Source organism: Branchiostoma belcheri, unplaced genomic scaffold (genome assembly GCF_001625305.1).
Source record: "Branchiostoma belcheri isolate BF01 breed outbred unplaced genomic scaffold, Haploidv18h27 scaffold15, whole genome shotgun sequence".
Classification (NCBI taxonomy): domain Eukaryota; kingdom Metazoa; phylum Chordata; class Leptocardii; order Amphioxiformes; family Branchiostomatidae; genus Branchiostoma; species Branchiostoma belcheri.
This window is the reverse complement of record NW_017802935.1, coordinates 3,680,000-3,696,114: the sequence shown is the minus strand read 5'-3', so window position 1 is coordinate 3,696,114 and position 16,115 is coordinate 3,680,000. Positions and strand designations below refer to the sequence as shown.

Genomic DNA, 16,115 nt, shown 5'->3' with positions numbered 1-16,115 from the left:
CCCCGGGTGATGGTCTGCTGGCAGGCATGTTGAACGCAGAGGATGAAGAACAGGAGTACTCCTCTGGTGCTTCCAAGGACTTCACTCCCTTCATTGTCAGCCCGTTCAAAACTATAAACCAAACGGAAAGAATCCTGAACGGAAGGTAAGCTGTGGTCAAGAGAGTCTCCAGATTCTGAACCTTACTGGAATGTCCATTCCTTGCTGCCTAGCCCCATAACCAATACAAGTTTGGTGCCAAATGGTAGAATGAAAGTTAAACAGTTGGCAAACCCAACATTCTGCTACTACAATCCACTTACCAGTACCACCGACATGTTTTGTGGTTATTCAAAATTAAGTTATGATGATTATGATGTCAATGAAAATCTCTAAGACTTAGTTATGTTTACCTTTGCAGAAAAAAAAACAATTTGATTTTGCTCTGTTTCATCTTCTTCTTCTTCTGTTCCAAACACATATAAGGTCAATGACCTGGTCCAGACGGCTGTCACCATGGAAACTGATGCTGTATATATAGAAGACACCCTGTGGTGTTGGGTTACATTATGTAGCAGGGGAGAGTTGGAGGGGCAGGTCACCATGTGTGCTTGAGTGACATGAAGAATAAACAGTGCATTAGTTTCCAAGACTAGACCATGTGAAGGTAAACATTATGCATTTGCCCTGCAAAAATATAGTGTTGTGTTATATCTCGTGTCTTTTGATTGACAGGTTGCTGACAGTACAGGAGAGTTTCTTCGTCAGTCTCCTCCATGAGAAGCCGCTGTCAGGCCCGCTGGAGATCACCCTCCCACTCAACTCTGAACAGTTTCCTGAAGGCACTCTGCCTGCACTGCTGTTCTGGAACACAGGTAGTTGTTGAACGTTGTCTGAATCTGGTATTAGTGATAATGCCCGAGCTTCTCTGAAAGACATAACAAACATGTGATATTTAAATCTATTGTAGCAATCATGTTTCAACTGTAGATGAAGAAAGTGTGGTGTTGCAGTACTAGTGACTGAAGCTTTCTTCTAGCAGCTTTTCATCTGATCCTATAATATAGGGGAATGCAGAAAGCTGTGTGGAAACCTGTGTTACAGAAGAGACACACATTTATGCATGCCAATATTCACATTTTTTGTAGAATGTGCATATTTTTTTAGAAAAACTGTCTGTCATACTGTTGGTAGGTTAGCAAGTAATCAGGTTAACATGGTCATAAATAGTTCTGGTGTTGATAATGGTAATATCGCTGAGACATCTCCGAAAATGGTTGGAAACATATCCCTGAAAGATTCATGAAAACAGAGTGGTGTACATGTACATGTATGTTGTCAAGATGCAATGTTGCAATATATGTCTCAGTGTTTATTAGCAATGCAAGAAACATTAAATTGTTGATCTTTAAAGAATGTACACAAAAATGTTTTAAATCTTGAAGTCAGGTAACAGTTAATCAGATGGCTTGCACTAAAAATTATGGTACTGTACAATGTACATGTTGACAGTAAAATTAATGATGTAATTTGTTGCAGACCCTCCACAGTGGATGGATGCCTCCACTACCTGCCCGAGTTCTTACGTCTCAGAGTATGATGAGGAAAAGAGCTTGTTAAGTGTGAAAGTGAGTAAAACTGTCATTTGTAGGAACATAAAGATCCTCTTCTTTGGAGTATTTAGACATGTTAGTTAACTTGCACAAATTAGTAGTCAATGGTTAATTTTAAGAACACTTCTGCAATGAGAGAACAAAGAAGACTGCTTTTGGTATTCAGCATTCATTTGCAATAATTATATCAGTATAGTGTACACGAATGTCGGCCAATATAACCTACATGACATTATACTGCCTCTAGAAATACAGTCAAGTTTTTGTTAATGCCCCCTTTTCTCAATCTCAGTTTGTAGTCACATATTTAATTGCTCCATCCCCCCCCTTTTTTGATGATGATTAATGATATAATGGCTTTGCTAAGTATGCTGTAGAGTAAAACTGTTGTTGTCCACTGCAGGTTTGTTCCACACACCCCATCACAGAAAAATCCAGCAAAAAGCGGCGCCGCCGTTCCAGCGATCCGCTGTACTTCTCAGGCTCCTCGCAGTTCACCCTGTTTTCTATCGACAAGAACATCAGAAACTCTGCTCCCGTGGTCACCAGCCCTTCATCAACATGGATGCCGGAAGATGCAGGAACTCTTAAGGCTCAGCTGCAGGCTACAGACGAAGAAGGAGATGAGTTGCTTTTCTTTTTGGACACTGCAACTGTAGAAAGTATTTCGGGCCGCGCGGTGATGAGTCCAGAGGGAGTGCTGCAGTATACGCCATGCCTACACTGTCACGGACAGGATCAAATCGACTACATCGTCCGAGAGAAGCTTACCGGTCAGTCCGAGGCGCTGGAGGTTCGGGGGAGCCTTACAATCGACGTGCGGTCGACAAATGACGACCCGGATCTCGCCTTCCTGGAAGCTGGTGTGAACGTCGTTTCCGTTCGCGGCACGTTAGAGTACAACCCCTTAAAGCTTCCACTCAAGCAGGGCAGCCAACGCGATCTTGTTTTCTGGATGTATGACGTCGATCAACCAGACATTTCAGACGACCTGAACTTCCAATTCACAGAACCAACCTACGGTGATCTTCAGTTCGGCCCAGTGTGTAAGGACGTCACATTCCAGTCCGTATCTTGTGAAACAGGGGATATCAAAGATTTAGTAACTCTTAGTGAATCTGATGACACCTGCACCGCGTGCAGCCCAAGCAACCTGAACAACACCGGATCCAAGGGAAGAGACGACCTCTCGTGGATACTAACCAGGCTGACATATACTGCCAGAGACGAGTCTTTCATGGAAAATTCTTTGTTTGCGAAGGACTCGTTCACCATCCAAGGCACAGATGCGAATGACGGAGTGTCGAAGACCCTGCCAGTCCACATGTTGGTACTCCAAGAGTGCAAGAATGGCGGAACCTGCGTCGGGCCTGCTGAAGACCCAACGTGCGCCAATGCTGAAGTGGCCGCTGACTTAGACGGCTACTACTGTGACTGTACAGACGGCTACCTGGGAGCTCTCTGTCATCTAGAGTGTGAGTGTTTTCAGTTTTTTCATTTCAACCCATATATAGTATGTTTGACTTGACGTATTACAGTTCCTAACATACCATAGAGTTGAGTTTGGCATGTGAGCAGTACATAACACTCATTGCTAACACTTCAGAAATTGATGGATGATTAATTCTGTTCATTCAGAAAAGAATGCATGAAGCAATATCTTTTTTGAATTCTAAGTTAATAACCTTAAATTCTAAGGATTGAGGTGTTCCAAAATTTGTTTTGTGTGAAACTTCTTGCCACCAATGCAGTAAATACTTCACTTAGTTTTAAACAATGCTTGCAGTTACGATATAGATGTGCAAAGATTTAACAGGTGTAATATCCAGCTGTTGCTGTGTGGCTAAGTTTGGCCGTGTTTATGTGAAGTCACCCAAACCGCGATTCGAAACCACCTCTAGAAGTGGCTTGGGATCGAGGCGCTTTTAATGTGATTTTGGAGCGTTCAGATGGAGCCACTTGAAACTGGCTTCGGGGTAAACCACATGTAAAGCGCCTTGGGTGACTTCACATAAACACGGCCTTTGTATCCCCCTAGTTCTGGTTCATCACTGAGATTGACTTTATTATCCAGACAGCTTCCTTGATTTGTCTGTTGTTCTCTCTGCTAATCTGCTGCTCGCGTTGCCTTCCAGTTATCCCGTGCCCAGAGCCGATAGCCCCCGATGACGGATATGTCAGCACCAACACCAACAACTCTGACACCTACCTCAACAAGGACGTGGTGGAGTTCGGGTGTGACGTGGGGTTCTGGCTGAAGGGAGACTCCGCACACATGTGTCAGTGGGACGGCACCTGGAACAGCACCACTCCTACCTGCGAAAGTAAGGAACACTTTTTTTTAATTCCTTACTTTTCATGACTAGACACACTCAAGTTATTTCAACACATTTTATGCCATCGCCAGGATAGAGGACAAATATGGAACAGGACAATACTCATTTTCACCTGAGTTAAGTGAGGAAAGTCGTGTAAGGTGCCTTTCCCAAGGGCACAAGATTGGTGGCATGTCTCACCTCTTGGTTCCAAGTCGAGAACTCTTCTGCTACGCCACACGACCCCACAAGGAACACTTTCTCACAAGGAACAGACCTTATGTGATAAGGATGATCATTTCTTGGGTTATGAAAGACTTCTGTTCTACATTCATGCCCCTATTATACAAGCTCAGTCCAGGTCATGGTTATACTGAACAGTTCTATGTACAAACAGAGTACACAGTATGACAGTATGTATATGTAGTCCAGGAAAAAAATAAGAATTAGTTGACACCATTACAGTACTGCACGAGTACTGTTGACACGATTACAGTACTGTATAATGCCTATTGCAAGTACTGGTAAGCTTTGAGCAATGTCCAATACTTGACTTCAAAATCATTATAAAATTATCTAAGCACGTTCATCTCTTCTGTTTCAGTTGTGCAGTGTCCAACGATCCCAAATCCAGAAAACGGTGAAATCATCCCGCCTGGTCCCAAGTTCTACGATGATGTTGCCACCTTCTCCTGTGACGAGGGATACTGGATGGATGGCTCCTCACTCCCCCTGTACTGTGATGCTCAGGGCAACTGGAACGGCACTGCTCCTAAATGTCCCCGTAAGACAGAAATTTCTATTGTTTATTTGTTTATTTTGATTTTTCACAAAGTGAAAGGGAGGACAAAACAGGTGCATACGCACCTTGACAAGTTGCCTTCCCCCATACAAAAACATATGATACAACATCAAAATTTACATGGTCAATGACAACAAGTATGAAAATACACAGAATAGGCAATCAATATAGAAGGTTAAGCATAATTCAAATATATCTAATTAGTAATATAAATTGTATTGAAACAAGACTTAGTGAGGTCTAGAAGCAATATAAGAACTACACCCACAAGAAGTGGTCCAAGTACATGGCAAATGTTGATGAGTGACTTAGAATAGGGTATTGACTTTGAAAAGTCTGATTTTGCAAAATCAAGTCTTATAACTGCAGCTTTAACAGCTCCCATGTATGTCCTGTGTTCCAGCTGTCCCCTGCCCACCAGATATAGTACCAGGAAATGGAACCATGACTCCTCCTGGTCTCAAGTACTACCCGGATGTGGCCAACTTTGACTGTGCAGAGGGATTCGAACTGGATGGTGCTGCTCAACTCACCTGCCAAGCTGACGGCACCTGGGATTATGACGGCCCTTCTTGTGCCCGTAAGTTGTTTCTACTTTCCTCTCTTGAAATGGTAAAACTCCCAAAATCAAGATTTGCTGACACATGTTCATGTAATACACTTTTGAAAATTGTGTGGTCAACAATCCTCTAGAAACAGACATGCTACAAGCATCTACTAGAAGTACAATAATTATATGTAGTTAGATTGTAAAACAGCAAAACTATAAAAAGGCAAAATGGCATTCAATTAAAGGTGGATTAATTCTTTCAAATATGTTCTTTTGCAAGATACAGTTTCACAAGCTTACATGATATTCTTTTTGTTTTATACCTTTTTGATCAACTAGTTTGATTTGGATCATAGTTTGTGTCTCTGGATCTACTATCTGGAACTACATTTTGTACTACCTTGGTATTAATCTCGAAACACTTTTCATTATGAAAAGTCCTTAGCAGTTCCGTGTTTTCTATTCCAGCCGTCCCCTGCCCAGAGTTGCCGCCTCCAGTCAACGGCCGTGCCATCTACACCGGCCTGGGTCCTTACTTCATGGAGAACGTCACCTTCACCTGCACCCTGGGATATGTGCCGGTCGGGGAGTCGGAGTACACCTGCCAGGCTAACGGCACCTGGAGCGGCAACGGCACGGTGCCTTACTGCAAGAGTAAGTCAATCTTCTCTACATTATGTGGATAATGGATAAGTTGTAAATGGGAACTGATGTCTTATGCCTAGGTCACATTTCCAAACAGGGGCCCGGCCGGGCTGTTTGTATGAACGATAAACTAACAATTCACTTCAAGAATATACATATATAGTGCCAATAATCATTATCGAAAATTTTCTGTGTTTCTTTGTCTTTTATATCATACTTTTCGTTCCATAAGACTGCCCGGCTGGGCCCCGGTTTGGAAATGTGACCTCAGTATTACTGAGGGATGACTGAGTGTGCGAGATGTCAATTATCTTGAGGAATGTACCCAAACATCTGTAAACAGTCTATAACATTATCCGTCCATAGCATACATGTACACTACAAATGCTAAGTATTATAGAAAAGAAAAATTCACATTCCTCACGAAACTCAATAATCCTCGTACTCGTAACTGTCTTAAGGAGTGAGAAGAAGCAGAACCTGTACATATGTAGTTTTACTATAGATATATTTTAGTCTATCATCGCTATTTGCTGTGACCTTTACTTAGTTCGCAATGAGCAAAAATGTACAATAAAGGTCTTCTACATTTTTAATTGATAGGACAGATTGTTATTAATAAATATAGTATAATGCTAGACGTAGATATAGTCTCACATACCACTGTATTTTCTTTCTATATATATATATATGTTGTTTGTAACTGCAATTAGCCCTCAGGCAAGTATTTGCAATAAAATTTCTATTTCTATTTCTATGTGATACTGGTCAAAACCCCTCACTGGGGCATCACGACCAGGCATAACTTTCCTAAAGTTATTACCCAGATATTTGTGCAACGATCAATGGCCAAAGCATTTGAGTTCAAAATCATTTCTCCCTCCCCTCCAGTTGCACAGTGCCCAACATTGATGGCTCCAAACCAAGGCACCATCAGTCCTGGTGGTGAAAGTTTCTACCTGGCCGAACAGACGTTCACCTGTGAGGCAGGACTCATCCTGGTCGGCCATTCTACAATCACCTGTACAGGTGACGAGTCATGGTCTCAACCTCCGCCCAAATGCAAACGTGAGTGGACTTTTACATCCTTCACTTTGATGTTTCTTCTTCTTCTTCTTCTTTGCCCTTCAACAACCCGGCAAGGGGTATCACTGAGGGGGGGGGGCAGGTTCACAATCACAAAAATTAAAATAAACAAGATGCTGGGAGCCCAAATTTTGAGGTCACATTAAGTTGTGTAATTTTTGTGAGTCAAGTATGATGCCTTTTGTAAAAATATAATTGATACTAGTGAGTCGTAAAGATCATAGACAAGTACATATATCTTCAATTTTAGCTATCACAGGCATGAATCAGGAGCATATATGGGCTCTGAACGAGTTCAATGTACTGGCAAAATAATGTACAAATGTATTTTAGGTTAGGGACAGAGATGTTTTTTCAGTGTTGTACAGGAACAAAAGGGTGAAAGAATAGAATCTGATAAGAGTGGGATAAGAAGGAACTGCAGTGAGCTTCGTGATGTAGGCTCTAAAAGTATACCTGTATGCAAGTCATATTCATTACAGTTACTCAAGCAACCCGATTGATTTTTAAAACTATAAGACGTAGCATCCAGTACTTTTCGTCAGTGACTTGACATTGTTGCTTTCCCTGCTTCCATCCAACATTTCTGTTTCTTTCTCCTGACAGGATGTAGGGATCAGTTCAAGTTCCCGGGGAAAAACTTCCATATCTTCGAGCACCGCTGCTACTGGTTCTCACGCAGACGGGATCTTCTGTCATACCCGGAGGCTTCTCAGTACTGCGAGGGCGGCCAGGGGAACCTTGTTTCCCTCAAGACCAAGGCAGAATCAGACTTCGTCACTCGTGTCCTCAAAGGGTTCCGCATGCGAAGGTAAAACTACATTTGGTACTTTTCGTGACATTGACCTTGCCATTGAATCTTTGTAATTTGTGAAGAAAACGTTGCTTTATTTTTCATTGTTTAGGTAACTGCTCCGCTGATGTTAATGACTTGACTTTAGTATGAATACTATGAACTTACAATACTGTTGCTTATGCTTAGGTCACATTTCCAAACCAGGGCCCGGCCGGGCTGTTTGTATGAACGAAAAATTAACACTTCATGTCAAGAATATACAGAAATAGTGCCCATGATTGTTATTAACAACTTTTCTGTGTTCTGTCGTCTTTTTTGTCGTACTTTTCGTTCCCAAAAGCTGCCCGGCCGAGCCCCGTGTGGGAATTGTGACCCCAGCATTAGGCTATTTCTTTTAACACGATAATTGCTTGGTAACATTACATGTAGCTCTAGATCATTGCATCACATTTTGGGAGTAATCTTTGTCAGCATTTGATTACTTTGCATCAAAGGGAAACAAGACAAGTTCATGTACATCAAACAATCACAAAAACGTACCAGTGCAAACAAAAAGAATAAACAATATCTAACTTTATAAAACAGTTTATAAACTTTTTTGTTCAAGTGTGCACACTCCAGTCTTTGTCAAGGAATGAGCAATCCACCAACATTCATAACAGTTTAAACTGATTCAGAATCATGACTTCTACCAACACAGATGAATTTTCAAGACAATAGCTTTAATTTTCATTTCTTGCCTTCTACAGGAACTGGTGGATCGGTCTGGATGACAATGAGTCCGAGTCTTACTTCACCTGGAAAGATGGTACAAATTTGGAGGACGGTGACTTCACCAACTGGAAGTCTCCACCCAGACGTCATAAGAGACGTGACTGCGTACTGATTCATCGTAAGCGTCTGCAGTGGGTGCTGGTCTCATGTGGCGGAGGCAGAAATGGCTACATCTGTGAGATGGGTAAGTGTGTGCCTTTTTTCTGAGTCAAGCCCACACTGATGTCTTACTGAGGGACGACTGTGTATGCGAGATGTTGGTTATCTTGAGGCCAATCTACTATATTATGATCTTCCCAACATGTTACAGCCTGCCCTTGAAATCTCAGCACTCGCAAACAGATCCTAGAGTCAGTAAATAGAGTCTGACATGCTTTTGATTGATAGTGCCTTCTGTGAACAGACATACACTTCCAGTCCAGTCCAGGATAATATTTGGTTCTCTTCTTGCCTTCTGCTTTTATGATGTCCACACTTTTTTTCATCATTTTTTGTAACATTTATCCTTTTATCCTTTTTTACCCTTCCTTATCCACTGTTGTCTTCCCGTCTTGTAATAGACTGATCCTGAATGTCCATCACAATAAGCAGTTTGACCAATGAGAGAATAGTAATTAGCGGTTCGACCAATGAGAGAGTGCCTGCATGTTCATCAGATATTTTCATTTCCATGGAGGTGGACAGGGCTTTAGGATTGGTTGATTCTATGCAGCTTTGTTTCTGTAAGATGTACTAAATGGCACTAAAAAATCCTGTTTTTATTCTTCCTACAGAGGACACCAAGCTGAACTGAATGATCCCATGAGAAGCTGGATGTTACTGTTGAGAACAGCCGTGTGCAGTGACTGACATACATATAATAACATCGTCAACCAGTTTATCAGCTTAGTAACTATATCATTGACTTATTTCAAACACGCAATTCAAAACACAATACTTAACAAGTACATCACCATCACTTGGCAGCCACTAAGACTGAATTGTGTGATTTAGAGCATTTAGGATCTGTAACATTTATGATTTATAAATGTTGTTCATCGGGTCTTGTAAGGTGTCAGTATATTGTTAATTGATATATAGCTTTATACATATATCATATATCTAGAGAGAGAGAGTATATAATCATAAATTTTACTTAGAGTGAGATGTTTTGTTAGACATCTTATTTAGTGTTCTGATTGGTGTTTGTTTATCACAAGGTTGATGGTGAAGTGCCACAGGGATGTTTAGTAAAATAAACGTACAATTTGAAGATCAGCACCAAGGACAGGGTCAATCATATCACTTGTGGCACTTCATCTTCAACTTTTTAAATTGATTGATTGTCTAATTTACTACTATTCCTTTCTCAACATCAGTTTTCTTTCTCTGTATCAACTCTGCCACTTCCCCCTGATTTGTTCTCAAATAGGCTGCAATAGTTTCCATTCCAATACCTCTTATAGTTACTCATAATATCAACGTTAGATACCATTTAGTATTTTACTGGTGGCAACAAGTAATATTGTTAGGAGACTAGGAGACTACTTTTTGTTCAGAACTTTCTAAAGTCAACAGTTAGTTTGAGTATAATTGGTGGTTATGTAAGATGATCACACAAAAAAAAGATATTGTTATGATTTAGACACTGGTGTATAATGCATGCTTAATTACCAACCGTATAGAGGAAAATATGACAGTATCATATAACTGGATTACATTGTTTTGAATTGGATACATTTTTTTCATATTTTCATATCAAATCTTGGAGACAATACACCCAGGCTTGAGACATGAGAGCAATATATAGATGTACAGTCATGTACCAATAACATTCATGAACAGCATTCAAGAACAGGCCATCACATCAAAACAATCCATAAAAAACTGCCAAATGTGAAGAAGCCATGTCACAGGCCACACTTTAATAGTTACCTCTTTCAGTCATAGTGGATACAATAAAGGGATATCAAATGAATCACTATATATACTTAATGTAACATGCTAACTTGGTGAATAAAATGAGGATGAAAAAATCATGTTTGTATCGTGTGTGTGTGTGTGTGTGTGTGTGTGTGTGTGTGTGTGTGTGTGTGTGTGTGTGTGTGTGTGTGTGTGTGTGTGTGTGTGTGTGTGTGTGTCTATTCAGGCTTTTTGCCATTGATATTGTACTGCGGTTACAACCGATTGAAAATAAATATTCTCTAAATCTCATTGATTTAAATATAGATATACTGCACTACTGCACAATAGAGAATCTTACTCTTCCAGTCAGAAAGAAATCCTGCTTCTATATTAATCTCCAAACAGATCCCTTTCGGTAGCAAAAAGACAGTATCAAATTGGCCAGACAGTATCCATTAGCCAGAGAAGTTCGCCGGCCACGGTTGGTGGGATTAGCGACAAAAAAAACGGCCATATCATGATAAGATGCTAACGATCATTCCCCCAAACATCTGCTTGGAGAGTACTTCTAAATGTCTGAAGCATTTACTTTTAAATCGGCATGTATCAAAAGCGCCCCTCAGCGGCGAAAAAAATAAAGTGTTATCCTGCTCATTCTCCAGCTGATGGTAAACCACAGGTACACACCCTTTTCAGCTATGTATTCCTACGCACTGTGATGGCACTGACCAGCTTACTCAGCTGTATGCTTCCACAACTGTAAGGACAAATGGTTAGACCATACTACCCAGAATTTTGACCAAATCACAAAATCCTGCCATGTTTTCCTCTGGAATTAAAACATCCTACCTTTTAACATACAAAACTATGTCACCTTGTCAATTTTAATTCCCAATGAATTTACCTCCTTCACAGAGTAACGAAAGTACTGCAGCAAACATTTAAAAACAACACCTATGCCATGTATGTGGGGAAAGATGACTGACTTCCAGGTCATGATGCCTTGCTAATAACACCTGTCGCAATGCCCCTCCCCCTACCTTGCTCAGCATGTAATGGGTCCGAAGGTGATGTACTACTTTTTTGTACATTTTGTACACTTAGAATTTTATCAGTCCTTTCTTTTACTTTACTCCCCACCCCTTAATTTCATTTCAACATCGCTATGAAATTAAGATTTTATCAAGTTCACTCCCTTTCTGTAAACTTTCTCCCTGAAAAGGCCACACAAACAAGTCAGGAAACATTTGTCAGCAAAACAGAAGTCTTTATTCAACATCTATTGGAAAGAAGAAATAGATTTTGCTGAAAAGGTTTTACAAGTAGCTGTAAGCGAGGTCAGGCATTCACAAGTGTACAGCTGTCCAAAGCAGAAAGATTAACAAGTGACACAATTGAACCGATCTTCAACTGGCTAGCACAGTTTGTGTTTTCAATGGAGAGAGTCTGTTCTTTCTGCTCCTAAGATTCAGATAGGAACCACAGTGTTGCATCACTGCAATGACAAGTCCGTCTGAACGCCTGCTTGTTGGAAGTACGGTCGCTGCACACACAGGAAGGCTGGCTACTGAGGATGGTCTTGGTCTCCTCTGATGTTCAGTGTTGATACAGTCCACCCTGGACAGGTCCACTTGTGAAGCTGGGATGGAGGCAGGATGCCTACTTGGACCTGGCCCTCATCTTTCTCCTTTTTCTCTTCAGCCTGCAAGAACATGAGTGAGGTTAAGTAACAAATTCAACGGCCAACATATTTACAGCACCAAAAGCAAAAACAGGAGAAAGATCTAGTAACAACCAATAGAAATCCTGTCACAACTAATGCTTTTCCTTCAGATCCAATAAAATAGTCAACAAAAATGTATTTTGCAAACATCAACATACTGATTACAATTTTTTGGAGATGCAACAGAAATTTTACTTCAAAAAACGGGTTTCTTCTGCACAATTTAATGTAGTGATAAGATAACTGCTCACCTTCGCATACGCTTCTTCTTCCACTGAAAAAAGAGGAACATCAAACTAGATCAGAATTCAGATAAGCCATTTTAAGCAACTGCAGAGCTTTTTGTGTTCACATAAAACCAATAGAGCTCAACAATTTGTCATTCTAAATTATTTCTGATAAATGGTGGGGGGGGGCGTCACTACAGGAACATCCACGCACAGAAATGCCATGTGGAAATGTGGTTGACTACTCGTAACCTAACTAAATACCCATCAATTCTCCTACAATCAATATGACGAAAAATTATAGCACTTGGTGCAATAATTGCCTCATTATTATGGCGTAGAGCACACCCATCATAAATTATTTTCATGCATTTTTAAGCACATGGCAGCCAGACACATTTTTTCCGGATTTAAAATTATGATCAGTACACGATTGCAACAGATGAACGTCGAACTTGTGGAAAATAATGTTCAAGATACCAGACATTTAATTTCCTCTCGTGTAAAAGAGCAGAAAGACCAGGACTGCAGAAGTCATGGAGAACAAAAACGATAAAATGTGACGCATGTACAAGTTAACTACACCCAAAATCTCGTCATCTTCTCAAGCTAAATCAGGTTCTTTTCAACTTACCTTGGCCCTCATCTTGACTGCAGATGGCTAGAAGAGATTAAGAAACAAAGTTATGCAGTTGAAACGGACAGATGAGAGGAAATAACACCGATTTTCGACGGATTCAAGGAGGACATTTCACAACCTCACCTTGCCAAGATGGTGGAACGGGAAAGAGAACGTGCTACGGGCAAGGTCCCGGATGTATGCTTTGGATGATTCCATGTGAAACCTCGAAGGGGGTAACTGGAAAGAAATAACGCTAGCTCTTTGACACGCCAGCTCTTTGAATATTCAAGAAAACGTAAGTGTCTTGTTAAATGAGGTGGAATGATAGCAAATATATTTCTGCATGGAAGTAACTTTAGATTATTATTATTTTTCAATACTTCGGATGGACGGGTCCGCAGATGCTTCATCGAGTCAATGCGACATCTAGCGAGCCATTTTAATACTGCAGGTTACTTGAGAACGTAATAAAGTCTGGTTTCTTTGTAACTATATGTCCTGATATTTCTTTGACTCATCGTAAAAGTGAATCGTTGTCGCGTATATCCAAAGTCAGAAAAACATCATATTATAGACGAAGGCGGTGGACCTGAATCAATAAAGGAGAATATAACCCTCCTTAGTGCAATGCAATCGCAATGTTGCCGTCCCACCAGCTAACTTTGTTGACCTCGGGTCATTGCCTTGGCAACGGTAAAGGCCTTAGCAAACAAACTGGCTTTTCCTTTTAATATCTGTTCTCCCTTCGTGGCGGTTAAATAAAATACTGACAATCTAAAATGATACAACAAGAACTATTCATTGTCGTATTTGTAATAATATACAACGTATGTAATAAATGTGTCTACCTAAGGTAGAAAAACGTGGAGTTTTGATGAAAAAGGTAACATAAAACATTATTTAAGGAGGGAGGGAGCCAGTAAATTAGAAAGCAAAATGGCTGCGTGCAGGACCGTGACGTCGGTGGTCGGGACGACAAAATAATGACTTGAGCCCTTTATTCTACTCCAATTTATTCAGTTTAACGAGGGTCATTAGCGTGAGAACCAAGGTAAGTCTGATCAGTTTACCATTAACAACACGTAGAGACTGTGTCGTACCGCGGCGGAAAATCAACATGGAGGACGGCGCAGAAAGTTGGCGCGAGAGCTCGGCCTCGGCTTCCGAGGTCTACTCCGACTCTGCATCGGAATTTTCGGACGATGGGTACTTAGGAAGAATTTCTATTGATTACGGTCAAAGTATCTAATCGTAGATTATGTGGCGCTTATAGCCCATTTTCCCGCCCCAGATTGTTATGTCTGACCTGCTTTATTTTTCCCAACGATGTTGACAGATCCCAGAAAATGACTTAAGCCTGGCTTATTGTGCTTGAATAAGGATTAGTTTTGACAACACCTTCTTCAGTGAAGGTTATTTTCCACAAGACTGAGAGAATACGTCCGCTCTGTGGACAAGTTATTCGTCAGAAATACGATGAGGATTTCTCAACCGCCATTAATTAATCTGCACATAAACTTTGACCCTTTTATTATTATTATTGGTGCAGATATTTATGTGAAAAAATGTAACGTTACCGGGTAGAATTAAAAATACATGTACTATCAAAAGCTGAAAGAAATGAGACCTGAAAAAAAATTTTAAAAATCCTTGAAACTAGTCAAGTGTCAGAGTACAATTAACGTTATAACAATTAAACCATAATTTTAAAAGCAACTGGACCCTGTTAACATGTTGTTGTTGACAAACTGTTTCCTGATTTGTTCCAGGTCCAGTATGATTAAGCCGCAGCTGGTCCACAGCGACTCTGAACAGAGTTCAAACTCCGACCAAGAGGAACTTCAGGGGCCGTCTACAACCGGCCGTAGGACCACCAGGTACACAGGAACACGCAAGGGCCGGGGGGATGGCGCGAAGAGTCCGGAAACACTCATCACAGACTACCCCATCAAACCCGACATCACCATTCAGTGTGAACAGTGCAGGAACTTCATGGACATTCGCGACTTTAACGAGCACAGGGCATTCCATAAGGCTCTGAAGATGTATGGATATCAGGGAGTCACGGAGCCAAATAGCCTGGAAGAGCTCATCGAAAGGAGAAAGAGGCTCCTAAAGAGGCTGACATCTGAGGCTACCCCTGAAAAACCCATCCCGCAAGACAAGCTACGGAAAATCAACGATGCCTACGAACTGCTCAAATCGGACTTGGAGGGCACTTACGAAGTCTTCCGGCAAGTCCGAGAAGACATCCAGGTAGACATCGAGGGAATCGCGCTCAACTGTAGCGCCCAGTGTGCAAGGGCTGTTGGGATATGTGCGGATGCAAATCCCAGATGGCGCACATCTATGGAAGACTTTGGAGTGTTCCAGAACCACTTCGGCGAAGATCCAAACAAGACATTTTTCGCTCTGTACGACGGACACCACGGCCCATTTGCGGCAGAGGTTGCGTCTGATGAACTTCACCGATACCTTATCGAAGAGGTGGCGAAGTTTGATTCAGATGTCGTGTACGATCGCCCAGAGGATCTACAACACCCTGAAGACTACTTGAACCTGAAGGACAAAGACGAGACGGCAGTCACGTATCGCAGCGTCAACCAAGATGGCGAGACGGCTCGGTCCACGAAAGCAGGCGAGGCCACAGTACCCGGTGATCCGTACACAGAGGACATAGCCACGGCGTTCAGACGAGCGCACCAGCAGACTGACTGGGTCCTGACGCGCGGGAGAGACGAGCAGTCCCGTGTACGGTGGAGCGGGTGTTCCACGCTCACGTGCCTCGTACAGAACGCCAACATGGAGGACGTGTCAGACGATGAAACAGACGAGGCGAAGACGGCCAGGACAAATCCTTCGTCCGTAGAGAAGGACTTGCCACAGGAGAAAGGGGTTCTCTTTGTTGCCAATGCTGGTAAGACTCCATCTCCATGTATCATTTTGTCATGCAATGTTAGTTTGAACTTTCTCTAAATGTCAACACTTTATCATTAATGCAAGTTTTGTGACTCAGCATGGATTGTGTTGAAAATTGTACACATACAGTAGCCTGGGTACCATCCTGGTTAGTTTACGTCCACTCCTACAGTCGCTACC

General features: G+C 41.6%; 2 protein-coding genes and 1 long non-coding RNA gene across 4 annotated transcripts in view; 2 read left to right on the top strand and 1 right to left on the bottom strand.

The window, feature by feature from the left end:
* The window catches only part of LOC109465395, a 50,178-nt gene extending 39,596 nt beyond the window's left edge, over positions 1-10,582 (top strand). Inside the window, 11 exon segments of the mRNA XM_019762611.1 lie at positions 715-854; positions 1,519-1,607; positions 1,996-3,067; positions 3,728-3,916; positions 4,512-4,691; positions 5,113-5,289; positions 5,728-5,913; positions 6,796-6,972; positions 7,597-7,801; positions 8,536-8,744; positions 9,334-10,582. Of these exon segments, the coding sequence (XP_019618170.1) occupies positions 715-854; positions 1,519-1,607; positions 1,996-3,067; positions 3,728-3,916; positions 4,512-4,691; positions 5,113-5,289; positions 5,728-5,913; positions 6,796-6,972; positions 7,597-7,801; positions 8,536-8,744; positions 9,334-9,353 (2,644 nt within the window). The 3' untranslated portion in view covers positions 9,354-10,582.
* Positions 10,583-11,693: 1,111 nt separating this feature from the next.
* LOC109465425 lies at positions 11,694-13,288 on the bottom strand. Its single transcript, XR_002139957.1, has 4 exons — positions 13,158-13,288; positions 13,029-13,055; positions 12,419-12,441; positions 11,694-12,146 (listed from the first exon to the last, which is right to left on the bottom strand). It is a non-coding gene; the product is annotated as an uncharacterized LOC109465425 (long non-coding RNA).
* A 49-nt stretch (positions 13,289-13,337) lies between these two features.
* The window catches only part of LOC109465424 (protein phosphatase 2C-like domain-containing protein 1), a 4,687-nt gene continuing 1,909 nt past the window's right edge, over positions 13,338-16,115 (top strand). The window contains exons 1-2 of one of the 2 annotated variants that reach the window (XM_019762689.1): positions 13,338-14,067; positions 14,786-15,933. In XM_019762689.1, coding sequence (XP_019618248.1) covers positions 14,793-15,933 — 1,141 coding nt within the window. In that variant the 5' untranslated portion in view covers positions 13,338-14,067; positions 14,786-14,792. Of the gene's footprint in view, positions 14,068-14,102; positions 14,223-14,785; positions 15,934-16,115 lie in introns of those variants that run through there. The other variant, XM_019762688.1, reaches the window with a different exon arrangement.